The 27,312-nt window shown below is 33.9% G+C and overlaps 2 protein-coding genes across 4 annotated transcripts; one reads left to right on the plus strand and one right to left on the minus strand.

Moving 5' to 3' along the window:
* Positions 1-4,189: 4,189 nt before the first annotated feature.
* Positions 4,190-15,121, plus strand: LOC123202370. Of its 3 annotated transcripts, XR_006498949.1 has the most exons (21): positions 4,190-4,610; positions 4,693-4,781; positions 5,080-5,189; positions 5,308-5,362; positions 5,718-5,806; positions 6,142-6,208; positions 6,293-6,352; positions 6,681-6,851; positions 6,975-7,068; positions 7,156-7,235; positions 7,349-7,424; positions 7,631-7,674; positions 8,769-8,836; positions 9,204-9,289; positions 9,392-9,549; positions 9,646-10,981; positions 11,105-11,388; positions 12,640-12,846; positions 12,931-13,087; positions 13,593-14,082; positions 14,375-15,121. XR_006498949.1 is itself a non-coding variant. In XM_044618277.1 (20 exons), exons 1-20 carry the CDS (start codon positions 4,499-4,501, stop codon positions 13,874-13,876), a joined length of 3,627 nt encoding a protein of 1,208 aa, XP_044474212.1. In that variant the 5' UTR covers positions 4,190-4,498; the 3' UTR covers positions 13,877-15,121. The 3 variants fall into 3 exon arrangements, 1 of the variants encoding a protein (XP_044474212.1); XM_044618277.1 differs by having other exon boundaries at positions 13,593-15,121; XR_006498950.1 differs by lacking the exons at positions 4,190-4,610; positions 4,693-4,781 and having other exon boundaries at positions 5,093-5,173.
* A 16-nt stretch (positions 15,122-15,137) lies between these two features.
* On the minus strand, positions 15,138-18,846 carry LOC123201718 (protein ACCELERATED CELL DEATH 6-like). Its single transcript, XM_044617282.1, has 4 exons — positions 18,354-18,846; positions 18,102-18,269; positions 16,805-17,385; positions 15,138-16,004 (listed from the first exon to the last, which is right to left on the minus strand). Exons 1-4 carry the CDS (start codon positions 18,844-18,846, stop codon positions 15,294-15,296), a joined length of 1,953 nt encoding a protein of 650 aa, XP_044473217.1. The 3' UTR covers positions 15,138-15,293.
* Between the last annotated feature and the right edge of the window lie 8,466 nt (positions 18,847-27,312).

The following is a 27,312-nucleotide window of genomic DNA, read 5'->3' on the forward strand; positions in this document are numbered from 1 at the left end:
TTGGATATATAATTATATATATACTTATAATATTATCACATAATTTGATATTACTTTATATTTAATTTAAAATTATTTAATTATATAATAATTCATATAAATATATACGTATTTATGTATTAACTATTGATACATATAACACATGAACAAGATTGACTTTAAAAGGTTTAATTTCTTTTCATTAATAAATTTGATCGTACCACTTCATAAACATTATTAAGTCCCATAATAAATTGATCGAATCTCTTTCCTTTCTTCTCTTTTCTTGCAATGCAACATGTGCATCCAATGCATTTTGTCTTGTGTGACTTTGAGAACACATTAAATTGTTTCCACATGCATTTCATTACAACATAATATAATATGTCAAAATCCTCATATCTCTTTGGCATGTGTTGACTATTTTGTTTCCTTCAACAAACGTGTAATCATCTGATCTCTAAATATATCAAAAAAATATATAATTAATCTAAAAAAATGATATGATCTCACAATTTTAAAAAGTAATTAAAACATCCTATGATCTTAGTATTTGATTCAGAATGTCCGTATTTCAAGAAATAGGTGATAACTGTTATCTTATAAAGATGTGGAATATAAATAAAAGACTATTATGTAAAAATAGGAGATGAAAATGACATATTAAAGAGATCATAGAAATAGCTGAAAATACAAAAACCTATTTTTTTCAGCTATTTTTGAATATAAAACCTCTTACTTAAATTTTTTATTTGATTTATGTATAAATGGCGTGTCTAATAGTTGTATACAAATCATATAACAAGTCATTTCTTTGACACAAATCTCACAACAAAAGTTTAGAAAAATATGATGAACAAACCTTTTTCATCTTTAAAACAACCCACTAACCAGATGCATAATCGGTTTTATTGGCAAAAGATTTCTCATTACTCCTTGGAAAGAAAATGGATCACCCTTCATAGTACAATAGGCCTATTCTTTTCACCTGTCAAGTTTAGGGCTGGATTCGAGCCGAGCCAGCTCGGGCTCGAGCTCGGCTCGGCTCGGTTCGAGCCCGAAACGAGCCGGGCTCAGCTCGGCTCGATCGAGCTCGAGCCGAGCCCGAGCTGGCTCGGTATATTTTTTTAAAAATTTTTTTATACAAAACGACATCGTTTTGATTTTTATATATATACAAAACGGTGTCGTTTTGATATAAAAAACGAGCCGAGTCGAGCTGTTACCGAGCCGAACTGAAAACGAGCCGAACTCGAGCCGAGCCGAACTCGAGCCGGCCCTCAAAAAGCCGAGCCGAGCCCGAGCTGGCTGCGAGCCGAGCTCGGCTCGGCTCGAATCCAGCCCTAGTCAAGTTTTCACAATTTTATGACCAATTTAGCTGGCTATCATTAAGAGGAAACCAGATATGCACATGTAATTGGAAATTTAAAAAAGTACAAGAGTAACATGTTGGGTAGGTCAATTGAAATAATTGGCGGGTGGGACACATTAAAAATAAAAAAAATAAAATTTATAGTTAATAAAAGTATATATTTAGGGTGGGTATAGTTAAAGATAAAAGTTTTACGCGATTTATTTTTTATTACTCATACTTATGCTTAGATGATATGAGTTATCTTCGCCTTTTTCATGTGAATTGTCTATATACTTATGGTGATGTGTCAAGTTATGCAGATGCTAAACGCACACCAAATACTTGCCTCGTGTAAGCTATGTGTTGCCCAAAGTACAATTATCGAAGGGGTAAGTTTTATCTATGTTACACTAATATATATTCTAAATCTCTCAATTTTTTTGGTACACAATTCATATACATAAATAATATATTATTATGTGATTCGATATTATTTAATATTTAATTAAAATAATTTAATTATATAATAATATATTATTTATATATATAAATTATATATAAAAAATGAATGCACATAGCTTTTCGGTAAGATTTTATATCATCGAAAACAATCTTTGCTTCCCTTAAAGCTTCTCTGGTAGAACCATCAAATTCTAGAGGGCTCTGGTTTGGGCCGTATGGGCTTAGGCCCAAACAAATTAATAGAGATCAATAGAACGTGCAGCTTGCGTGAAAGTGAAATGTGGTTTGAAAAGAAACGTAACAAGGGTTTGTTAGATACCTTTAACCACAATTTAGGCTTCGCTTCACTTCTCTTCTCTTTCTCAAATTACCAATACCAAGGCACGCACGCATGCCTTTCTTCAGCCTAACTCCATTTACAACAAGTACTTTCACGAAACAACAAAACTATGGGCCAAAAAGACCTGTTCCCACCCAATGAGTGATGTATTTTGATATTCTCAGTCGTTAAGTTTCAAAAACATAAATATTTACTAATTAATAGTTAAAATTAAAAAAAATTGTTAAATTTAAGTGTATAATTATTATTTCACTAGTAAATATTCAAAAAATAAAATTTTATCTCATTTCTCTCGTTTGTTTTAAAAACTTATAATCCTCTCATCCTAAATTTTAAAAAGTTACATTTTTCTTTCTAAGGTTTCAATTTATTTCTTCCTTCTTTGGCGACCAGACTTTGGTCAAAACTGTCTTCATCCCATCATTCTCCCTCTATTATCGTCGATGAAGGCCAATGATAGACAAAAAAGCCTTGACAATTTCGTTTTTGTTTTTTGTTGATTCATCATGAATCGATGCCCTAGGGTTTTTTTCATAGACCGATGAACCTCATGAATTGGCGTTTTCATTTTTGTTTTTCATCTATTCTTCATGAATTAACAAATTGATGTCGTAGGGCTTTTAGACGATTGTTGAGAATCCTAATTGACGCCACACAACAAAATTCTTTGGATGAAAGCCTTTTTCATCAATTCATCATCTTTGAAGATTGAAAGAGAACACTGATAGAGAAACAAGATGGGTTGTTGGTCGGAGAAAGGTCATCAAAAAAGGGAGGAAAAAAATAAAAACTTAAGAGAAAAAATATAATTTTTTAAAACTAAAATAAGGAAAAACTGTCAGTATTCAAAACTATGATAAAGAAATAAAATAAAAATTTATTTATTTTAATATTATTAATTAAATAATAATTATATTTTTAATATTAATAAATTTTATTAATTTTAATAATTAATAATACTTAAATTTTTAAAATTTAACTGGTGTAAATAAACTAAGCCTTCGGTTTAAAAAAATGAGGGTTTTATTTTCGGCCTTGATTATTCAATAAGCAAACGTATAGGCAGATCTCACATATTAAATAGTACCTAGTGGCTAAACATGACTCCTCAGGAAATGCACAAAAATCATGAGCCAGATCATTCTCCTGACAAACTTTATTCTATAATCATGCCATCTTACAAAATAAAAAAATTCTAATTTTCTGAATAAAATAAATTTCTCTATTTGCAAATAATTATAATTAAATAAAGGCCAAAAAGACTTATTCTCCCCCCAAGGTATTATGCAATTTCAAACTTACTTAGGCAACTTTCAAAATTTAAAATCTTATCCATAAATTATTTTTTGATAAAATTTTCAATTAAGATCAAGAACATGTTCAAATAAAGAGTTTCGTTTGAGTTTAATAAATATAGATGTCATCTATTAGAGATAGAGAGTTTTAGATAAAGAGAAAACATTGGAGGAAGAGAGAGTATCCATCGTTCACCTAAAATTCATCAAAGAAATTTAAGAATCTAAATAGAGAGAAAATATCATTTTTTAAAACTCAATTTTGAGAGAAAATTATTAATTTTTAAAATTAAGAAAAAAATAATATAAATTTTTATTTTTTAAATATTATTGTTGAATGATTATTTTACTTTTAATTATAACTGAAAATTTTAATAAAAATTAACTCATAAGTGAGACTTTCGATTTTTTAAGTTGACAATATGGGTTTAAAATTACATTAGACTTGGAGGGGAATAAGTAAACTAAGTCTTTTGCCTTAATTGTTGGTGGCTACACTGATTATTAAATATGTTAATAAAATTAATAAAATTTTAAAATTTTTAAGATAAAAACTAACATTCGAATATTTTTTTTTTGTATTTATAAAATTTTGATTTATATAATATAATTCTCAAATTATTTATTTAATAAATGAGGGTGTTCGGTTATTTAAAAAAAAAAAAAAAAAAAGAGAGAGACAAATGCACCGGCAAATAATCTTCTGATACAGCCCTGTCTTCTGACAGATCCAATGTATTTTAATAACTTTACCAGTTTACCCTTCTGTCTCGCATGTGCCGCCAACTCTAACACCGCCATCTCCATCGCGTAGCTAATTTCGCACGTGTCTTCCCGCCCTTTTCATTTCGCTGCTCAGTCTCAGATTCCCACCTGAAAAAGAAATAATACAAAAAACCTCCCGAGCCAGTCCCACCATTACCACTGGAACACTAGTTACTATCTCGTTCGTCACATTTCTTAACCTTAAGTTGGTCGCGGAACTTTTATTTGATCGTAGCGTGGTTCGCATAATTCGGTGACGAGAGAAAGGTTTGTTCTAGAGGTTTCTAGGAGACACATTCTGCAATGGAGTCGATACTGGCACGCGCCTTGGAATACACGCTCAAGTACTGGCTCAAATCTTTCTCCAGAGATCAGTTCAAGTTGCAGGGCCGTAGTGTGCAGTTGTCAAATTTAGGTATGGTTTTGATTGATTGGCGTTAATTGATGGTTTTGACTGTGGTTTTTTGGAGCTCAGATGTTTGAATTTGGTTGGATAGATATCAATGGAGACGCCTTGCATGCGAGTATGGGATTGCCACCGGCGTTGAATGTGGCCGTCGCCAAAGTCAGAAAATTGGAGATAATTGTTAGTATTTCTGAGATGAATTTTGCTTTCTCGGTGTTGAATTACAACTATTAGCGTTTGATTTATTTCTGAGAAATCTAAAGAAATGAAATTCGAAGGAATTTTGTTAACTAGGAGTTTCAATTGTTGTTCTTGTTGTTGTTGTTGTTCTTCTTCTCTCTCTCTCTCTCTCTCTCTCTGTTTGGACAATTTTGCTTATCAACAATGATACTGGTTTTACCTTAGCTTATTGCTTTTTTTTTTTTTAGCGATTTGTATCTAATTTGGCTTATTTGTTTATATATTGATTTTTGAGTAGCTTCCGTCGGTAAGTACTGTCCAAATAGAGCCAATTATTGTGCAAATTGATAAACTCGATTTGGTTATGGAGGAGAACCCAGACGCGGGTGCAGGTAAGAGTGCTGGCAGGTAATATAACTTTATATTGCTCGAGGTTATCTTTTATATATGTATTAATTTTGTGAATAGATTAGATTGGTTCTTATATTGTCACTTAACTTGCTTTTTCTGTTTGTGACATTTGCAGTACCCAGCCGTCAACTACCACTAGCAAGGGTAATGGTTATGGATTTGCTGATAAGGTTAGATGCCATTTTTTGTTTATTCGTAGTGCCTTCTTTAAAGCTGTCATTGAGTCTCTATTACAAAAAAAGAATGAAACACATAACTGAGTTGTGTTGAATGCTTCTAGATCTCTCCTTTTATTGCCTTTGTGGACCTGCATCTTATAGTTTAATTGAAACTTTCTAGCAGTACTTGATCAAATTTCCTCTGAAACATGAGATGATCATCCATGTTCATAAGGATTTTTGAAGATATTATGCAAGCTGCATGGACTGCTGATCTAGATGACTCTTCTCATGGAGTTTGTTTAATCACATCCTCATGGTTGAGTGCAATGAATATGTTAACATACTGACTTGTTAAACATATCAGATTGCAGATGGAATGACTTTACAGGTTGGTATTCTCAATCTTCTCCTTGAAACTCGGGGTGGTGCTGGACGTGATGGAGGGGCAGCTTGGTAAGGTCTTTTGGACTGTGTTTTGCTTGATAGTTTTAATAAGTTGTACATTAAAATTGAAACTAAGTTAGGCATTACTGATAGAAATAACCCATTTCTGCAGATATACTTCACTGTTGGTTACCGTTGCCACTATATATAGATGCTCTTGAGAAAATAAATGAACTGGCTTTTTTCTTGTGTCTATTATCTTTTTAAAAAATTAAAATAGAAGTTGAACAAATGTTTATACGAGCTTATAACATGATCATAACATAAAATATAAAATGATTATTGATTAAGGATGTGGACATTAAATATGATAGGCTGATGCTATTGTTTTTGTCTTTTGTAAGGGCATCTCCAATGGCATCTATCACTATGCGCAATCTTGTGTTGTATACAACAAATGAGAACTGGCAGGTAATTTAGTGGATGTGATTATAATGGACAAACTTGATTGCTTTCTTAGATAAAACTGCTAATTTGAACGACATTTTGTCACAGGTTGTAAATCTTAAGGAGGCTCGGGATTTCTCCTCTAATAAGTTCATATATGTGTTCAAGGTAATACAAAAATACAGAGAAAGAGATTATGAGCGTACATGTCTTTTCCATTGTTTTTCTTTTTATTTTTAATTTGGTGGATGGCGGTGGGTGCTGAGAGGAGGAGAGGATTTTCTGATCTCTTGGTTTGGTCTAACCTGCTGTATCTTTTTGGTAATTGTTGTTTTTATAATTATCTGCTTATCCATGCTTCTCTGTAGTTGCTGCTCCTACATGTACATATGTGTTTTCCCATTATTCCTCTATCAAGTATACCATGTTGAACATGTTTCACATCAGTGACTGATGATGCTGGATATTTTTTTATCCTGGTGGTTTTGTGTGCTAGAAACTCGAATGGGAATCTTTGTCTGTCGATCTCTTGCCTCATCCTGATATGTTTGCTGATGCTAACATAGCTGGCTTTCAAGATGGAGCAAATCAGAGAGATGATCATGGTGCTAAGCGAGCTTTCTTTGGTGGGGAGCGCTTCCTTGAAGGAATTTCTGGCGAGGCTTATGTAATGAAATATACATTTCATGTTATTTTGTAATGAACTTTGTTATATTCCAATCTGACTGGTATTTAGAGAGCAGTCTGGTGTGTTAAATGCTATGTGGTTCTGCTGTGTAAATTTGATCAGATTACAGTGCAGAGGACAGAATTGAATAGCCCACTTGGGCTTGAGGTTCAATTACATGTAACGGAAGCTGTTTGTCCTGCATTAAGTGAACCAGGTAATGGAGTGGCTTGTTTCCACCTTTCTATAATTTTCACAATTGGAATTGTGTGTGTTAAACATAGCATGCTTATTGATTGGGCAGGATTACGTGCTCTTCTCCGTTTCTTGACGGGCTGTTATGTATGTCTAAATAGAGAAGACGTGGATCTAAAGGGCCAGCAGGTGGCAAGTTGCATTCATTATCACTCTTTAGATAAACCAGAACAAACATGTTATGGAAAATCTAATTTATCTCTTTCTAACTTTTTTCTATATCTTATATTGACTTCTGACAGCGGTCTACTGAAGCAGCTGGACGCTCACTAGTCTCAGTTGTGGTAGACCACATATTTCTCTGCATTAAAGATGCTGGTTTGTTTGTTTTCCTTTCCCCTTATTTGCACATTTTGTCGGTCAATTATTTAATCCATTACTTGTTATTAGCATTGATGATTGAACTAATAGTTTAACTGTTAAAGCTATATTCTATATCTGTCAATAGTGGTATGTAGTTCTTTTTTCCCTACACCACCTGCTTGAGATTGAAATACTAAATAATGATTCTGATTTACCTGCAGAATTCCAACTTGAACTTTTAATGCAGTCACTCCTCTTTTCTCGGGTATTATTCCATGACACAACTGGTCAATATTATTTACAGCGTGTTAAATTCCTGATTCAAAAATTTTCGCTAAGAACATATCACATTTCAATGAATATGGGTTTGATCAATGGTGATTGACATTGAGTCTATCTTCTAATTCTTCATGTGGTTTCTTTGATTAGCATTCTGAATTTAACTAATCTGGAGTAGAGAAATTGAGGAAAATATATATAATAATATTATTAAACATTAGCATGAATAATTTTTTAACCATTAGGATTTGCATTTCAAATCATATAGATTTGTGTGTGTTCTTTTATGAATTTTATGTCTTGTATTTTTTGAAATTTTTAGAATATTGAAAATATTGAAAAATGCAAAAAAAAAAAAAAAAAGAGAGAAAAGAAAATGTGTCTAGCATGTTTGCTTGTAAACGCAAAAAGAAAAAATGAAAAATAAGAAATTTATCACTTCTGCAATCCATAAAGTCCATCCAAATTACCACTTATTTTGTTCATATTGAAGAGCTTGTTTTAAATATGCCAATTATTAGTTTCCATTTGTAATTTTGTATTAACAATCTTGATTTGAAACAAACAAATTTATTTTACAAAAGAGGGAAAAAAAGAAAAGAGAAATAAAAGAATTAAAATTTTTATTCAAGTTGGGGCCTTATATCCTCTCTAGCTCTCTATTTATTTCTCTTTTCCCGGATTTAATTTCACAAAATGGTAAACGTAAACTTACTATGTGTTTTTCAAGGAGAGAATGACATAAAGTGCTTAAAAGAGTAAACGACTGGGTGCCATGTCACTTGATTGACAAATTGTATGAAAATCTCTTTTTTGGATGCCTTAATTCTCTTTGGTTAGTTTGATTCTAAATAAACAAAGTTTTGTTACACGTACCAAACTCTAGCATTGTGAAGCATAGTTTGAGAAATGAAGGTAATCTGTCCCTGAGTCTGCATTTATTCGTCTTTTAGCTCTCAGATTCTCTTGAAAATCTTAAGCATATTATGCTCTCTACTTGGAATGACAGCATTATTGGTGCAGGGCCATGTTTTTTCTAAGTTATCCAAACTCTTATGCTTGGATATATTTTCCTTTCAGGCAAGTGTTTCTAATGGAGAAACTGCCAGTAACTTGACTAATGTTTCAATTGGTGGATTTTTTTTAAGGTAAACTTATTGTGTCTTACTTGTCAGTAGATTTGGGGATGATGAATACCCATATAGATGTGGTATCTTGTAGTTTGTTCTCATTCTGAGTATGTTCTGCTGCATTCTGCTTTTCATTTCATAATATTTTGTTGTTTTAAAGTTTTAGCATTTTTCCATATGGCTACATGCTTTGAATTGTTGAGATTCAACATAACTTTCATTAATCTTGGAAATGAAACAAGATAGATCTAATTTCAAATCCATGGGCTCAAACATTTTGCTCAAATTATGTGAAATATGCAGGGACTGGTGGGCCTGCCATATATTTATATTTGTAGCAAAAATGTGTTGAAGTTTAATTATCATAGAAACGGCTGTGATTCAGGGATACTTTTTCACATCCTCTATGCACTCTGGTCCAACCATCTATGGAGGCTGTCGCTGATGATTTTCTGGACATTCCTGACTTTGGTAATAATTAACATCTTGTATATGATGGAGAAAAGTTATGGATTATGCTTTCAATATTTGTATTCTAGAGTTGATTCTTTCTCATTTGATTGTTTGAAACAGCTAAGAAATTTTCCTCTGGAATATATCCTCTGGGCGATAAGGAGTGGCAGTTAAGTAATGGTATTCCTCTGATATGCCTTTATTCTCTTCAGGTCAAACCCTCCCCAATCCCACCTTCTTTTGCTTCTCAGACAGTCATCTGCTGTCAGCCACTTATGGTATGCTAGAATAAATTCATTCAAAGGATTGACTGCTTTCCATTTGTTTGTATCAACGATGTCATTTCTGACTGATATCTTCTATTATATGCCTAGATTCATCTTCGGGAAGAATCCTGTTTGAGGATATCTTCCTTTTTAGCTGATGGAATTGTTGTCAACACTGGTGCTGTTTTACTGGATACTTCTGTTAATTCTCTTGTGTTCCTTGTTAAGGAATTAGATGTTACTGTTCCTTTGGACATGAATAAATTGGAAAATCCTGCTAGTGAAGTAAAATTTACTGCAAAAAGCTCCTTTTCTGGAGCTAGACTTCACATTGAAAAGTTGTTCTTTTCAGAGTCACCTAAATTAAAACTCAAGCTACTGAATCTGGGGAAGGATCCTGCTTGTTTCTGTCTTTGGGAGGGTCAGCCAATTGATGCAAGCCAGAAGAAATCAACTGTTGGAGCATCACATCTTAGTTTGTCTCTGGAAACATGTAATAACATAACTGGATCTAATTCTTCCGGTGAGGATTCAGGGCTGTGGAAATGTGTTGAGCTGCAAAATGCTTCCATTGAAGTAGCTATGGCATCTGCTGATGGTCAGCCATTAACTATAATTCCTCCTCCAGGTGGTATTGTCAGAATAGGTGTTGCTTGTCAGCAATATATATCAAACACATCAGTAGAGCAGTTGTTTTTCGTCTTGGATCTCTATGCTTATTTTGGTAGAGTGAGTGAAAAAATTGCCCAAGTTGGAAAAAGTAAAAGGTCAAAGAGCAATGCACATGAATCTTTGGGGGTAAAGTTGATGGAGAATGCTCCCAGTGATACTGCTGTAAGTTTAGCAGTGAAGGACCTTCAACTAAGATTTCTAGAGTCTTCTTTCATGAATATACAGGGAATGCCTTTGGTTCAGTTTATTGTGAAAGATATGTTTAACAAAGTTACTCATAGAACTCTTGGTGGTGCAATTGCTGTTTCATCCACTTTACGCTGGGAGACCGTTGAGGTGGATTGTGTAGACACTGAGGGAAACTTGGCACATGGAAATGGTACAATGCTACCTTCTGTTGATGGCAGTCCTCTGGTCAATGGAACTGGAAACCCACAGCTAAGAGCTGTATTGTGGGTAGATAACAAAAGAAAGTATCAATTGAATGGCAATGCATTTGTGGTTCCTTTTCTGGATTTGAGTATGGTACATGTTATTCCTCTCAGTGAAAGGGATAGAGAATGTCATAGTTTAAACGTATCAGCTTGTATTTCGGGTGTTCGCCTTGGCGGAGGTATGAACTATGCTGAAGCCCTGCTCCATCGATTCGGAATACTTGGCCCTGATGGTGGTCCAGGAGAGGGTCTGTCTAAAGGATTAAAGCATTTATCAGCAGGGCCATTGTCAAAACTTTTCAAAGCATCAGCTCTTACTGTTGAAAATCTGAAAGAAGGTAAGGAATCAAATACTTTGTTAAATTTTATTTGGTTGATGCTTATGTAAATGCTGCAGTACCAATCTATGCATATTTCACCTCCTCTTTCAACTGCAGTCTTAATTTATTTCTTTTTTCCAGGTGAAAGTTCAGGAGATGGGAGAGATGGTCTTATGCAATTGGGATTGCCAGATGATGTTGATGTGTCTGTGGAATTTAGAGACTGGTTATTTGCTCTTGAAGGTGCGCAGGAGATGGCAGAAAGGTGGTGCTTTTACAGTCATGAAGGTATGAGCAGAGAAGAGAGGTGTTGGCACACAACTTTCCGGAGTTTGAGTGTAAAAGCGAGAAGTAGCCCAAAGGAAATTCTGAATGGCAAAGGAGATTCACAGAGTACCCATAAACATCCTGTGGAATTGGTTATAGTAAGTTCTTCCACTTTCTTGTCTTCTCTTTTGTCTTGTAGGCTTCAATTACATTTTAATTTCAGGTGGTAAAAGCATAATTAATAAATATGTATGCAAAAATGTTGATTTTATTTGAGGTAGTCATTATGTATACACTTTTGTTTGCTATCTTAGAACCTATTTGATATTACAGTATTTGGTATGACACTAGATTGATAACCTGTTTTGAAGTAGTGAGCTTATTGTTAGAAATCTTGGGCCGATTAAACTTGGAGTCTGGATCAATATCTTTATTAATGGGCTTTTACATGTTTTGGGTTCCAATGGTTAAAATGACTTAAGCCAATCTAATTTGAATATTTATTACATTTTATATCCTTTCATTTTTATTTTTCTTCCCAATGTGGGACTTACATATTCCAATACTCCCCTCAAGTGTAATTAGTCTCAGTTGACACTTGCCGTACATGAGGTGACCCAATTAAACTTAGGTTTGACTCTTCTTGGTTCAGCCTGAAATAAGGCCTAGCTCTTCTTAGGTAGCCTATGGGTTCACTTGGGTTTAGGTCAAAGGGTTTGACTTCTTTTAGCTCAGCCCACCATACTCAAACAAGTCTTCAATCAATAGACTTTGATACCATGTTAGAAATCTTGGGCCATTTAAATTTGGAGTGTGGATCAACATCTTTATTAATTATGAACTTTAACATGTTCCGTGCTTTAATTGTTAAAGACTTAAATTAATCTAACTTGGCTAGCTATTAGTTTATATATATTTCATTTTTTATTTTTCTTCCTACCGTGGGACATATATATTCCAACAGTTATTGTGGGTAATCTTGTTGACTAATCCATTAAATGAATTTAATAGTTGAGATGCATGTTAATTTTTGAACTTGAGGTACACTGAATTTGGTTCAAACTTTTCTCCCTCTCTCTCTTTCTTTTTCGCTGTGGTGCCTGGGGGCTGAATTAAAAGGAATAAACTGGTTAAATTTCGGATGGCTTGCTGAATCTCATTTTTTGGATATGAAGTATGAGAACATGATTAACTGTCATGCATATGGAATCAGAAATTTTTGTCAGATTTGGTTGGACTCTGGGCTTGGCAATCTTTCTTGTTTTGTGATACTTGATAGACTTGATGTGGTCTAGTGTTTTTAGCAGCTTCCATTTTCCTACTCAGGTTATTTTATTTTAACTTGATATATTCCTTGATATTTTACTTTGTTGTTTCTAATGGATTATTTTACATGATAATTCATGTAGGTTAGTGTAGAAGGCTTGCAGACTCTGAAGCCTCAGGTCCAAAAGGGTTTACCTGAACATGTCTTACCTGCAAATGGGATCAAAGAAAGTGCCAAGACATGTGGAGGTATAAATGTTGAAGCTCGTTTGATTATATTGGAGGACAGTGCTGAGAATGAAATGGTCAGCTGGATGGTGGAGAACCTGAAATTTTCTGTTAAGGAACCGGTACTGTAATATTTTTTTCAGGTATTTGATAATGGCAACTATCTTAGTTGGAATATTCTGAATGATGGTGTGTTTATCCTGTAGATTGAAGCCGTTGTAACAAAGGATGAGCTTCAACACCTTGCTTTGCTGTGCAAGTCTGAAGTTGATTCAATGGGTCGGATCACTGCTGGAGTCCTGCGGCTACTCAAGCTGGAAAAGTCAATTGGCCAGGCTGCCATAAATCAACTCAGCAATCTTGGTATGTTTAAATGCCCAAGATTTTTTTATCAATTCTGTTCAGGAACAAGTTGTCTACCTTCTTGCTTGTAGATGAAAGTATTTGTTCTTCAAAATTTGGAAGCACTCAAAATGTTTTGTTAAAAGCAGAGTGCAATTTCATTGAAATTGAGGTTATTATGATTTGGGTTTTGGATCTTAATTTGTTTTGGGCCATTTAGGATTTCATTTGAATAAATTGGAGCATATAAATGTTGGTAGCAAGTATAAGACAACGGAGAATCAACAAGAATCAAAGTAGTAGCTGAAATAAATAATTTAATTCTGGTCGATCTGGGTTGTCTAGAATTAAACTAGAATTAGCATGTTTTCTTACTGACTGGAAAACAATGCTGCTACTAGACACATAAGAATTCAGATTATACTTCAGAATCATTTTGTTTGTCTGTTTTCGCACTGCTCAGATTTTACTCTACCCTAGCTTTTTACTTGCTGAGAATAGGAATTTATAGTTCCATGATTTGCAGGGAGTGAGGGATTGGAACAAATTTTCTCCCCGAAGCGCAGCAGGGGTAATACTGGTCGTAGTACTCCAGCGTTTTTTACTAATGAAAGCCCTATTGCAACGCTGGAATCAACATTGGCTTCACTTGAGAAGGCAGTTTTGGATTCTCAGGCCAAGTGTGCAGCACTCATTACCGACGTAGATAGTTCAGAATCTTCCATTGACCATCTTAGCAATATTAAGCAACTCAGTGAGAAACTTGAAAGCATGCAGAGTTTGTTGGCACGATTGCGGACTCAGATGTGATTATCCTTCTCCAAAAGAAAAGCCTTGTTCTGTCATTCATTCATTCAAGTATGAGGAATATATTGATACAATGGTGGACTCAGATCCAATTGGTCTTCTCCAGCCAAAGAAAAGAAGCGTTTCCTGCCATTCCTTGATGTACAATTTTGGGATAAAAAGGATTTGATCACATAGTTTACCAATTCTTTTCTGTATATGGTATACAGGTAAAAGCTCCTGAAATCTGCTTATAGGACCCAAAACTTTGTATCCTGAATATGACATTTTTTTTTGGCTTCTATGTTATATGGTTATATATTTTTGTCGTTGAACTTGCTGAAGAATCAAAGGATGGATTCCTTGTTAGCATTGTAAGGGAATTAGATAAGTGAAATCAATTGTTGGAGTGAAATTAAGAGAGGTTAAACAACAGTACTGTAATCAATCAATCTTTTGTGACATGCTTTGGTAGCTCACTTTTCTATGACTAGCTAATCTTTCTGATATTCTCTCTCGCAGGGTGCTGCGAGAGAAAGACTGTTTAATTGATCCTGTTATCATTCGTACAACAAGAGGGGTCGAAATGGAAGACTTTCGGCCCAAATATTTGATGAGAAATGGGACACTGGAGCACATGATGATCACAGCAGTGGCCGTCCATTGGCTCTCTGGATCTATAACCAAGAACAATCCAAGTCTGAAAGCAACCAATGTTCTTCCGCGTACGATATACAGCAAATTCTTGCTTTACATTATAGCTGAGCACAAGAAGGCAGGGTCACCAGCCATAGCCAGAACTAAGAAGGTTCGTGGCTGTTAGGACTCATATATACATTTCCTGCAGGAAAAGAGAGAGTATAAAAGGGAGGAATTTTAACAGTTGGAAAAAGGGATCAGAAGGCTATTGCTCTAATGCAAAATCAGAAGGCTGTTGTTGTAATGCAAAACCAGCCACAAAAAATATGAAAAGTGGCAAAACAGGGGAAAAAGAGAGAGAAGTAGCTGTGGAAAGAGTTAAAAAAGGAGAGCAGGTGCTGGAAAAAGAGGTAGGTGAGACAACTAAGGAAAAGTGGGGAGAGAGTGGTTCTCTCGGAAGCTGAGCATACACTGTAGGGACTCAACTGAGTTTTTGTGTTATCTTTTTGTGATTAATCTGTTGCTGGAATTGTAATTGATTAGCAGTAATAAATGGAAATATTCATTGTATTGAAGAAATGATTTGTAAACTTCATTGGAAAATATTCAATACAATACATATTTTCATTATCCTCTACCCTCTATGATTGTATTACTTTTCCTATTCCATTGCATGTTGTGTTGCTGCTGAGGTTGGTTTGCAGGGGATCTTAGTAAGAGCAGATGAAGTAGCCCAGTGAAGGTTCTGTTGTCAGCAGTCCACCCAGGTATCCATCAGTGGCTTGCAAAGAATGGAAATAGATTAACTACTACCAGTGGGGCGATCTGGCTTGATTGTTGCCGGTACTAAGATTTGGACGCCTTTTGCCAGTTCTGTATGAGAAAGTTGGTTATTGTTTCCCTGGAATGATTTATCACAAGGGGGGGTTGAAGTGGAAGACTTCCGCTGCAGTAATTTGATGAGAAATGGAACACTGGAGCCCATGATGATGATACTGATGGCTAGCCATGTACTCTCTGGTGATATAACAGCATACAATCCAGTTACAAAGGCTACCAACGCTCCGTGAAGGGCGATATTCAGCAATTTCTCGCTGTAAATAATCGCTGACCGCAGAAAGGCAGGGTCACCAGCCATTGCCTGGATTAGCAGAAACAGCACTGTCATGGAGCTGCACATTGCAAGCGAATCTGCAAACACAAACACCTTCAGTGACGGGTTCTTGATGAGGATTGAGGTACCTGAAGGGATTTTATCTTTTTTGCTTGAGTGGTTTATTTCAGGAGGTCTGTCATCATCATCGCCATGGTAGCCTCCTGGTAATGTGAAAGCTGCAGCGAAAGTTACAGTAACCAGAAGTGCAGCAACCACTGACATTATCTTGGCTAAATTTTTCAAGTCTGCGTTCGGGTGGTTCAATGCTGTCTTTGATTTTTGATCTTGCTTCCAATAGTTATATGGTTGTCTTCCCCGCGGCGCATTTAGCCCTTTCAGGTATGTATGGAGAGAATTCTGCAACGACATCAACCATTCAAGGAAAAAAATTAAGCCATTTATGTCGGTGAATTGTAACGTTAGCAATTTTCAATATGGCCTATCAACTTAGTACGACACAAAAAACCCTAGAGTTGAGATTTTTTTTATATGAAATTTAATTTAAGTTAACCTGACACGATTCGAAATTAAGTTAGGATATGTTAACATGAAATTAACATGAATTAATTCGAATGTTTATAGAAATATAATTGTAATAGACTTTGTTAGAGATAGACTAAAGAAATGTTGAAGGCTAAGTATCAATAGAAATTAAAATCCTTACATATTAGATACAGTTGTATATTTATTTAATTGTAATTACTATAAGTATTTTTGTTTTATTTATATATATTTTTTATTTTTCTATAGTGTAAATGAGATTTGGTTTTTAATATTATTGATATACTTTAAAAGTTTTGGTATATAACTTTTAGAGGATTTGGTAAACTAGCTAAAATATTATGTTATATGTTTAGTTAATTATAGGATAGAACAATTTGGTGAAACAATTAAAACGTTGAAAACAATTAGGAGGGTGGAAACAATTTACAATTTTCGGTTAGTTCGGATTATATTAAGTCAATTCAAGTTTAGATTAGATTAAAGTTGAAAATTTTTAATATAATTTTAATTTAGACAATGTTAGAATTGAAATTCTAACCCAAAACTCGAACTGATATGATATAAAAACAAGCTTATAGCTCAAACTATCATCTCCAGTGAAATGGAAAATTGGAATTCTATCAACATTGGTATGATTGAATGAAAAAAATTACCTGTCTGTAAGAAAAATTCCAGTCGGACTCGCAGATGTCTAGAGCTGTGAGGCCTTTATTGTTCTTGGTTCTTAAGTCCACAAATCCAGTTGCAATCAATTGTTTCACCATCTTGTAGTTCTCATGCTTGATGGCTAAATGCAGCGGCGTGTCTCCCTCCTCGTCTGGTTCATTCACAAGCTCCTTCATCTCCGGCAGCCGCAAGAATTCCCTGACATTGTTCGTAGTGTTGTTTAATACAGCAAGATGAAGGGCGTTTTTGCCGGTCGGGTCAGCCAGTTCGATTGTGTCTGGGCAATAAAGGAGGATCTCTTGAAGGACATCAAAGTTTCCCGAGCAGGCAGCTTCCAGTAATGGCGTCCGGCCATTGCTGTCTTGCAGATATGCAGATGAGGTACTCTTGGTAAGCAATTCACGCATAATGTTTTTCTCTCTGGCTGCTGTTGCAAAGTGAAGGGCAGTCTTTCCATTAATGTCGGGTTGGTTAATGAGTTTCAAAATGTCTTCTTCTTCCAGCAGAGAGCCAATGCAATCTATGACACGAGAATAAAGAAATAAGATACAAGTCAGATGCCCATTTTCTGGAAAAAGACAAAAAATTAAAAAAGAGTGGAGATGGCAATTGGGTCATCCCCTTCTGAACTTGAAGACGGGAACTGAGATTGGTATGACTAAAATTCCTGTAGTTATGAATGGATTAGTCTTTTTTTTATTCGTTTTCTTTTCTATGCACTTTCTAAAAGGAATATTATATATACATTTTTTAAAGTTATGGATGGATTGGTTTTTTTTTATTCATTTTCTTTTCATGTACTTTCTAAAAGGAATATTATATATATATATATATATTTTTAAATATATAAATATATATATAATATATATCATTATGTGATTAAATATTATTTTATTTTTAATTTAAAATTATTTAATTACATAATGATATATCATATATGTATATTTATGTACTTAAAAATATATACATATGATTTTATTGAATCACTTTTAAAAATTTTAAATTATTATGAATATATTTTTATATTTAATAATTATTATATTATTTTCTAAGGAGATTTAAGAGGGAAAAGTGGGGGAGAAATTTCCCACATAGAATGGGAAGAAGAAGAAGAGAGAAATTTTCTCACAAAAGGAAATAAGAATTTCTTGTCACCCTCGTATTAAAGACGGGAAATATTTCTAGCAGGGATAGAAATTAAGGTATTTGGCTCCATCCAAGCTGTTGTCATCTTTGAGAAAATCGCTTGCATATATGGATGTTTTAAAGCAAAAAAGATGATACCAGTGCTTCCTGCAAGCACAGCGGCATGCAAGGGATTCTGCCCATCCGGGCCTTGGACAGCATCCCGCAATAGCTCAACTCTCTCTGAATTCAGCTTCAGGAACGTTAAAATCCTCCGCAGCATCACCTCGCACCTCGATTCAGCAGCTAAATATAAAGGGCTCTCACCTGCGAAGAATTGCTGATTAAACGAATTGTTATTGAAGAAATGTTATATGATCTATCAGATCAAAATATATTTCATTTAACAACCTGCGCTAGTTACAACTCCAGCCATTTCATTGTCCAGTTCCCACAGGCACAGTGCAGCTTCCTCATGTCGATTCCTCAAAGCCTCATGCAAAGCCAAGCTCTGAGCCTTATTCCTCATCCCCCACAGCACCGAAACGCCGCTCGCCCCTTCTTCCATTTCTCTCAAACATGAAGTTTCAATCGAATCAACTTGAAACAAACTTCTACTTGTGCTGTCACCAATGAGACGCTTCACCACAGCAACTTGCCCAGCTCTTGCTGCAACATGTAATGGAGTGTCACCCTTTGAGTTCTCTTGGCTTGCAAGACGGGGCCATGCTTGAAGAGCCTCATGAATGAACAATTCTTTGCCCAATTTTGCAGCTATATGAATTATGTATCTCCCCTGATTTGTATGCAAATCCTGGAGATTGCTGTGATTTTCGCCCTGGATGAACCTTCTCGGCAAATCCAGGTTTCCTTCTCTTGCTGCCATGTACAGAGAAGGACCCATAGCCTTTCAAATTAAGACTCTTTCTCTCTCAGCAAGAAAAGAGAACAAAGTTCAAGTAAGAACGAGGCTTGGTGGCAATTTATTGAGTTTGTTGTCGTCCAACTGAAAGGAAAAAAACAAAAAGGTTGAGAAAGAGAACGATGTTGGGAAAGAGCAATTTTATGTATATTTATTTTAAATATATAAATAAATATTAATCAATTTTTAATTTAAAATTCTTTAATTATATTATGATATCTATAAATATAGAGATTTACGTCGACAATTTTTTTTATATATTTTTTCAAAGTGTTGGGAAGGAAAATGATCCATATTTTTTCCCTCCTATATTTAATTTGTTGTAGAACTTAGATTTTGGATGAATATTTATAGTTTTAAAAAGAATAATATTATATATAAATTATAATATCTTATTATATAATTAAATAATTAAAAATTAAATATAAAATAATATATAATTATATAATTATATATTATTATTTATACATGCAAATTATACGGATAATAATAATTCCACTGGTTGTCCCAAATCTCGGTTGCCAATTTAGGAATTCCCCCATGAATTTCAATTCAGTAGAGATTATTTTCTCTATCTAATAATGTTGGTTGAAATCAAAGTCTCCTGATGCCCACTGCATCATGTTCTGAACTTTACAAACATTGCCATTCGAACATCGTTTTGTCCTATTGTAACAGCCTGGTTTGGTGGGGAAATTCGTTTGATACCAATGACATCATTTTCCCATTTTAACGCCTTCTGATGCTTGTCAGCATTGGCGACGGTATTACTTCGTCGTGCTGAAACGTTATCAAATACTAATCAAATCATTGTACTTAAACTAATATTATCCGTATTTATTTTAAAATATGTATAAATATATATTTATAAATATCATAATATAATTAAATATTATTTTATTTTTAATTTAAAATTAATTAATCATATAATAATATATATAAATATATATTTATTTATATATTTAAGATAAATATACATAATTTTATTATAATATATAATATTATTCAACTAAGCATTCTATAACATATATTCACATGCTCCTCACTGTTAAAGACGACAATTAAGCCCTCAAAATCAGGGATTCAATTTACGTTTTTTTGAATGAATACGAATTCTCCAATAAATATGAAGGTAAAGATGAGTAAAATCTTTATATTAAGTTTATATCTTTTCTTTATATCCTCTTTATCTATACATCTAAAATAACCTTTCCCCACTTCACTTTGCCATCTTCTTTATATTCTGGATATCTTTACATCTGAAGTACCCCTTCCCCACCTCACTTTGCCATTTTCTTTATGTTCTCTTTATATCTTTACATATAGAATACCCTTTAAAAATTTTAAATGGATATAAATATGCATTTAATATTCAATAAATATTCTATAAGAAGCGAAAAATTCTCGTTGGGATGTAGGAGGAAGGAGTGAGAAATTTTCCCATACAGAGGGAATGAGAATTTCCAGTCATACCCAGATAAAAAATGGGGCCAAGATGGGAAAAAGTTTTTGTAAGGACAGAAATTAACGCATCTAGCCCAATTACTCATTGCCATCTCTACTTACTCTATCTATGGACTGGGAGACCGTCTCTATCGTCGAAGAATGAGGGGCAAATTAATATTGTAAAACCATTTATCCTTCCATTGCAGTCAAATCCTTTTGTCATCGGTACAGCGAAAAATTTCAGAGGATGATTTACATGTTTCATTTTAATTTTTTGAAATTTTTGATGCAGGTGTCTCAATAACAAGATGCTGGCTAGGTTACCAGCTTCATAATGAGATTACTGGCATGAAAAAATGTAGGGAAATTTTAAAAACTAGGCAAAATTAAAGGGGTCTAAGCGAAATTGCCCAAAAAATTCAGGTTTAAGCAAAAATGCCCATGTTTTGTGAAATGACGAAACTGCCCCCATATATAAACACAGCAAATTTTCACTGTGCAATTCAAAGAAAATTCGAATTTTTTCCACATCCCACGGCCATCCCACGGCGAACGTCATTTCCGCCAATTTTCTTGCTTTCCGGTAACCGAAAATGGAAATTAATGTTATCACATCTCCCGTAATCTTGTTTGGATCAAGTTATAACTCATATTATTGCGATTTGATTGAGAATTTTGGGTTTGAAATTTTAGGGTTTACGGTTTGAATAATGCTTAAAATGTTTCAATTTTTGGTTGTTTTTGTTGAATTGATTGAGGGTTTTTATATTATACAATATGTAGATTTGATTTATGTGAAAATCGGAGGTCGAAACGACCAAAAATTGGCCGAAATTGGCTGCCGAATGGAACGGCAGCTGCCGTGGGAACGGAATTTCCCACGGCAGGACGAATTCTCCCACGGCAGTTGAATGAACAATGGGTTGTGGGGGTGTAAACTGGCTTTTTTAAAACATTGGGGTGTCGGGGAAATCATTATCCCACGTCGGGTTTTTTTGTAATTTCGCAGGTTGTCGTGGGAAAAGCAAAATTACGAACCTGCCCCCCTTTATATACAAAGCAAAATTTCCCACGGCAGCTCTGATTTTACTGTGCATTCCACGAAAAATCGCAAAAATTTTCCTCCTCCCACGTCAATCCCACGGCAACGTCATTTTCGTCGATTTTGGAGCTTCCCGGCAACCGAAAATGGCAAAGAAGGTTAGTATATCTCCCGTAATCTTGTTTGGATCAATTTATTGCTGATATAATTGAGATTTGATTGAGAATTTTGGGTTTGAAATTCTAGGGTTTACGCTTTGAATATTGCTTGAAATGTTTGGATTTTTGGTTGTTTTTGTTGAATTGATTGAGGGGTTTTATGTTATAGAATGTGTGGATTTGATTTATGCAAAAATCGGAGGTCAAAACGACCAAAAATTGGCCGAAATTGGCTGAAATGTTGATCGGCAGTCTGCCGTGGGAACGGAATTTCCCACGGCAGAACGTGATTTCCCACGGCAGCGCCTGTTTCCTATTAGTTGGGGGGTAAATTGGGTTTTTTAAAATCTTGGAGAGCTGGATGAGATTCATTACAAGAAATGGGGTTTTATGGAAATTTTGGATGTAACATTGGACCTTTTAATTAAAGAATTTTCATTTGGGGTTAAATTGAGATTTTTCTCATCCACGGTTTCTGATCGGGTAGTTTTCGAATTTTATATCCGTTTTTTCTGTTTTAGGTTTTTCTATATGTATTTTTCAAATTTCAAATTCGAGTTTTCAAATTTTGCTGTTTTTTGACACAACTTATGATGTAACGACGTCATTTCAGTTTCGTTTTTCTGAATTCGAATTTCAGTTCCGTTTTTTTGGATTTCACCATTTTAGGTTATATCGATTCGTATTTTCACGATTTCCGAATGAATTTCTGAGTATTGTCACTTTAAGGTATTTTAACGTATGGAATTCGAATTGCAACTCCGTTTTTTCGAATTTCACCAATTCGAAATATATCGAGTCGTATTTTCATGAGCTCCGAACGATTTTTCACTTATCGTCACTTTAAGGAATTTCAACGTTTAGAATTCGAATTTCAGTTCCGTTTTTTCGATATTCACCATTTTATGATATATCGATTCGTATTTTCACGATTTTCGAATGATTTTTCGAGTATCGTCACTTTAAAGTATTTCAACGTATAGAATTCGAATTTCAGTTCCGTTTTTTCAGATTTCACCATTTTAGGTTATATCGATTCGTATTTTCACGATTTCTGAATAATTTTCTGAGTATCGTCACTTTAAGGTATTTCAACGTATCGAATTCGAATTGCAATTCCATTTTTTCGAATTTCACAATTTCAGGATATATCGAATCGTCTTTTCATGATCTCCGAACGATTTTTCAATTATCGTCACTTTAAGGTATTTTAACGTTTAGAATTCGAATTTCAGTTTCGTTTTTTCGAAATTCACCATTTTAGGATATATCGATTCGTATTTTCACGATTTCCGAATGAATTTCTGAGTATTGTCACTTTAAGGTATTTTAACGTATGGAATTCGAATTGCAACTCCGTTTTTTTGAATTTCACCAATTCGAAATATATCGAGTCGTATTTTCATGATCTCCAAACGATTTTTCACTTATCGTCACTTTAAGGAATTTCAACGTTTAGAATTCGAATTTCAGTTCCGTTTTTTCGATATTCACCATTTTAGGATATATCGATTCTTATTTTCACGATTTTCGAATGATTTTTTGAGTATCGCCACTTTAAAGTATTTCAACGTATAGAATTCGAATTTCAGTTCCGTTTTTTCAGATTTCACCATTTTAGGTTATATCGATTCGTATTTTCACGATTTCTGAATAATTTTCTGAGTATCGTCACTTTAAGGTATTTCAACGTATCGAATTCGAATTGCAATTCCATTTTTTCGAATTTCACAATTTCAGGATATATCGAATCGTCTTTTCATGATCTCCGAACGATTTTTCAATTATCGTCACTTTAAGGTATTTTAACGTTTAGAATTCGAATTTCAGTTTCGTTTTTTCGAAATTCACCATTTTAGGATATATCGATTCGTATTTTCACGATTTCCGAATGATTTTCTGAGTATCGTCACTTTAAGGTATTTTAACGTATGGAATTCGAATTGCAACTCCGTTTTTTCGAATTTCACCAATTCGAAATATATCGAGTCGTATTTTCATGATCTCCGAACGATTTTTCACTTATCGTCACTTTAAGGAATTTCAACGTTTAGAATTCGAATTTCAGTTCCGTTTTTTCGATATTCACCATTTTAGGATATATCGATTCTTATTTTCACGATTTTCGAATGATTTTTTGAGTATCGTCACTTTAAAGTATTTCAACGTATAGAATTCGAATTTAAGTTCCGTTTTTTCAGATTTCACCATTTTAGGTTATATCGATTCGTATTTTCACGATCTCTGAACGAATTTTTTATTATCGTCACTTTAAGGTACTTCAACGTATAGAATTTGAATTTCACATCCGTTTTTCAAATTTGACCATTTTAGGATATATCGATTCGTATTTTCAAAACTTTCAAACAATTTTCTGATTATCGTCACTTCAAGGTATTTCAACCTATAAAGTATGAATTTCAGTTTCGTTTTTTCTATTTTCCGTCATTTAAGGATAACTTTTTCGATTGTTAACATTCCACAGAAGTTGAACGTATAGAACTCGAATTTCTGTTCTTATTTGTTAAGTTTTGTCGTTTCCTTTTTAATTATTTGATATTTCTCATCTTTATATGTTTTTTTCACTAATACATTTGTTTACAAATTTATTTGCAAGCTCAGAGAAATAAGAACAGAGAAGTCAGGGATGCATTCTTTAATTCTCATAAGAAACCAACACCACGTGTCGTGATCTTCTTTTTTGCCGACACCGAAACCAATAGGGTATATTTGATTATTACCATCAAGAGCCACCGCAATAAATAAATGCCCCAGATATCGACCTTTAAGGAAAGCAGCGTCAATGCAAATAACGGGGCGAAGATATTGACTGAACGCACGAACGGAACATCCTAACGCCATGAAAAAATTTGTAAATCGATGTTCATCGTCTGTTTCAATAGCAGTAATGGTGCCCGGATTAGTACGTTGTAAATTGTAGCAATAATCTGGTAACAGCATAAAAGATTCCTCCGGTGAACCCCTCAATGAATTGATAGCCCAATTTCTTGCCCGCCAAGCCTGTGAGTAGGAAATATCAATTTTATATCGGTCGGCGATATCTACAATTATTTCTTTAGGTCGATAAATTCGATCAATCATCACAAACTTTGATCTCATTAATTGACCTAAAGCTCGGGCCCCAGCTTGTCTGTGATGTGGCATGATTTGATCAACTAAACATGTGTGGGTAGGATTCATAGAGTTGATCCCCCACACATCACCGACAGTGGACTTGGTTGCATGTATATACCACTTACAATTTTCAGCCTTGCATTTAATTTCCCACCTTTTCTTGTCAGACTTTTTGACACCAAATTGAAATCCTTTGAGTTAGGCGAATTGTGTCATGGCGTCAATCAATTGGACTTTACTGTGAAAAATATCACCAATCTTGACCCCATTCTCCTCTCGGATTGATCTGGAACCACTTGATGATGCTGATGGTTGTGGAGGAAAATCAGGAAGCCACCTAAATGGATCAGTGGGGACATTGTCAAAAAACGGCCCAGAATAATTTCCACCACCTGAAGTAGGATCTTCAAGCCGTAAACTATCTATACCCTCGGTTACTGATGCCATATACTCAGGCTCTACATCGTCTGAAGGAATGTCGGGCATATCATTTCCATCGAAGTCACCCCAATAGGGAACTATATCTTTTTCTCCATGAGCCCATGAGTTTGCAATATATAATGGGTCATTACTGAAATCAATCAACTTTTCCAAATCGTATTCTTTTTTGACCCAACTGCTTTCTTTTTCATCTTCATCCTTATCTTCATCTTCATCTTCTTCCTTCTGCACTTCAATTGGGGTACATATAACAAAAACAGGAATACATTCCTGAAAGTACTGGGACATCTCAAGAAGACCTTGCACATCTTCATCATTTTGGATCTGGATGGGACAGTTGAGCTCAATTTTTCTTGGCTTCATTGATACTTGAATGTAGTTTTTCATTGGATCAATACTGCAATACTCCGTCAAAAGCTCAATAAATCCCTCGAATGTTGTTCCATAAGGGATTTTAATCAATTGTTTGGCTCCTCCAACATATTTCATTGTGTTGTTGCGACCTTGAATCCATTCTCCCTGGTAACGAACTGATGCATAACCCTCCATTTTAAATATCAATCCTGCAATGACAAGTTTTTGAAGATAATTATTCAGGTATAAAAAAAAAATCAATAATAACTATGTAAATCAGCCGTACAATTATTAATAATTAAAAAAAACTCTTCATATTTTTTTAATATGTTATTTACCCCCCTATAATTATTTAACAATTTATATAACACTTTCGTATGTTATCTTATATCAAAATGCATCTATCTGTTTGTAACGTTCTATTTAAAACGTTTTTATAATATCTATACTTTGAAATAGATATTCAAATTTTATATTTTGAATTACTTTAAAATGTCAATAATAAATAATTTCTGCAGAAATCTGAAAAATACTAGTGGATATATCCTAAAACGATAAATTAAAAAAAAAACTGAGCTTAAATTCGAATTCTAAAAATTGAAATACCCTAGAATGGTAATAATTGAACAATTCTAAAAAAAACTGAAAAATACGATTTGATATATGCTAAAACGGTGAAATTCAAAAAAACAAAACTGAAATTTGAATCCTAAAAGTTGAAATACCATAGAATGACAATAATCGAAAAATTCTTCAGAAATAAGAAAAATGTGCATTGATATATCCTAAAGCGGTGAAACTCGAAAAAACCTATAATTTTAATTATAATGCGCCTGCAATGTTTAACATGAAAATACGCCCTAATTTTAATAACATTTCATTTGACACCCTTGTATGTCGTCTTGTATCAAAGCAATCCTTATATATTTTTAACATGTTATATAAATCCTGTATATATTGTAAAATATCTAAAACCCCATAACAATGTAAAATATCCAAAAACCCCTCATATTTATCCTAAATTACATTTAACCCCCAATACTTGTCAAATATTGCATTTAACCCCCATATTACGACATAAAAACTATACTTAACAAATAAAATGAAGTTTTAGGATAAGATTGACATAAATACCTTTTCTTGATAAATAGTATTTTTTCGAGTCGAATTTAGAAATACGAACTTCCTTCGTCCGAACGAATCCCTACTAATTGATGTTAACAAAAAAAATGAAAGTGAGAGTAAGTGTTTGAGTGATATGAGAAGAGTGTGGAAATAAAATGAGTGAGGAGGGTTTATATAGATGAGGGGAAGGGTATTTTTGACATTTTAGAAAAAGTAATGAAATATATAAATAAATATGAAAATGCCTTTACAATGTAAAATATCCAAAAACCCCTCATATTTATCCTAAATTACATTTAACCCCCAATACTTGTCAAATATTGCATTTAACCCTTATATTACGACATAAAAACTATACTTAACAAATAAAATGAAGTTTTAGGATAAGATTGACATAAATATCTTTTCTTGATGAATAGTATTTTTTCGAGTCGAATTCAGAAATACGAACTTCCTTCGTCCGAACGAATCCCTACTAATTGATGTTAACAAAAAAAATGAAAGTGAGAGTAAGTGTTTGAGTGATATGAGAAGAGTGTGGAAATAAAATGAGTGAGGAGGGTTTATATAGATGAGGGAAGGGTATTTTTGACATTTTAGAAAAAGTAATGAAATATATAAATAAATATGAAAATGCCTTTACAATGTAAAATATCCAAAAACCCCTCATATTTATCCTAAATTACATTTAACCCCCAATACTTGTCAAATATTGCATTTAACCCCCATATTACGACATAAAAACTA

The sequence above is a fragment of the Mangifera indica genome, chromosome 18, assembly GCF_011075055.1.
Source record: "Mangifera indica cultivar Alphonso chromosome 18, CATAS_Mindica_2.1, whole genome shotgun sequence".
NCBI classification, from domain to species: domain Eukaryota; kingdom Viridiplantae; phylum Streptophyta; class Magnoliopsida; order Sapindales; family Anacardiaceae; genus Mangifera; species Mangifera indica.

Excerpts from the sequence above, each read along its gene's own strand:
- LOC123201718 (XM_044617282.1), bottom strand. The coding sequence starts at position 18,846 with ATGGGTCCTTCTCTGTACATGGCAGCAAGAGAAGGAAACCTGGATTTG. Across the intron at positions 18,270-18,353 it reads TGGAGTTGTAACTAGCGCAG|GTGAGAGCCCTTTATATTTA; the intron begins GTTGTTAAATGA and ends AATTCTTCGCAG. Across the intron at positions 17,386-18,101 it reads TGTGCTTGCAGGAAGCACTG|AAAATGGGCATCTGACTTGT; the intron begins GTATCATCTTTT and ends GTCTTTTTCCAG.
- LOC123202370 (XM_044618277.1), top strand. The coding sequence starts at position 4,499 with ATGGAGTCGATACTGGCACGCGCCTTGGAATACACGCTCAAGTACTGG. Across the intron at positions 4,782-5,079 it reads TCAGAAAATTGGAGATAATT|CTTCCGTCGGTAAGTACTGT; the intron begins GTTAGTATTTCT and ends ATTTTTGAGTAG. Across the intron at positions 7,069-7,155 it reads TCCTGCATTAAGTGAACCAG|GATTACGTGCTCTTCTCCGT; the intron begins GTAATGGAGTGG and ends TTGATTGGGCAG.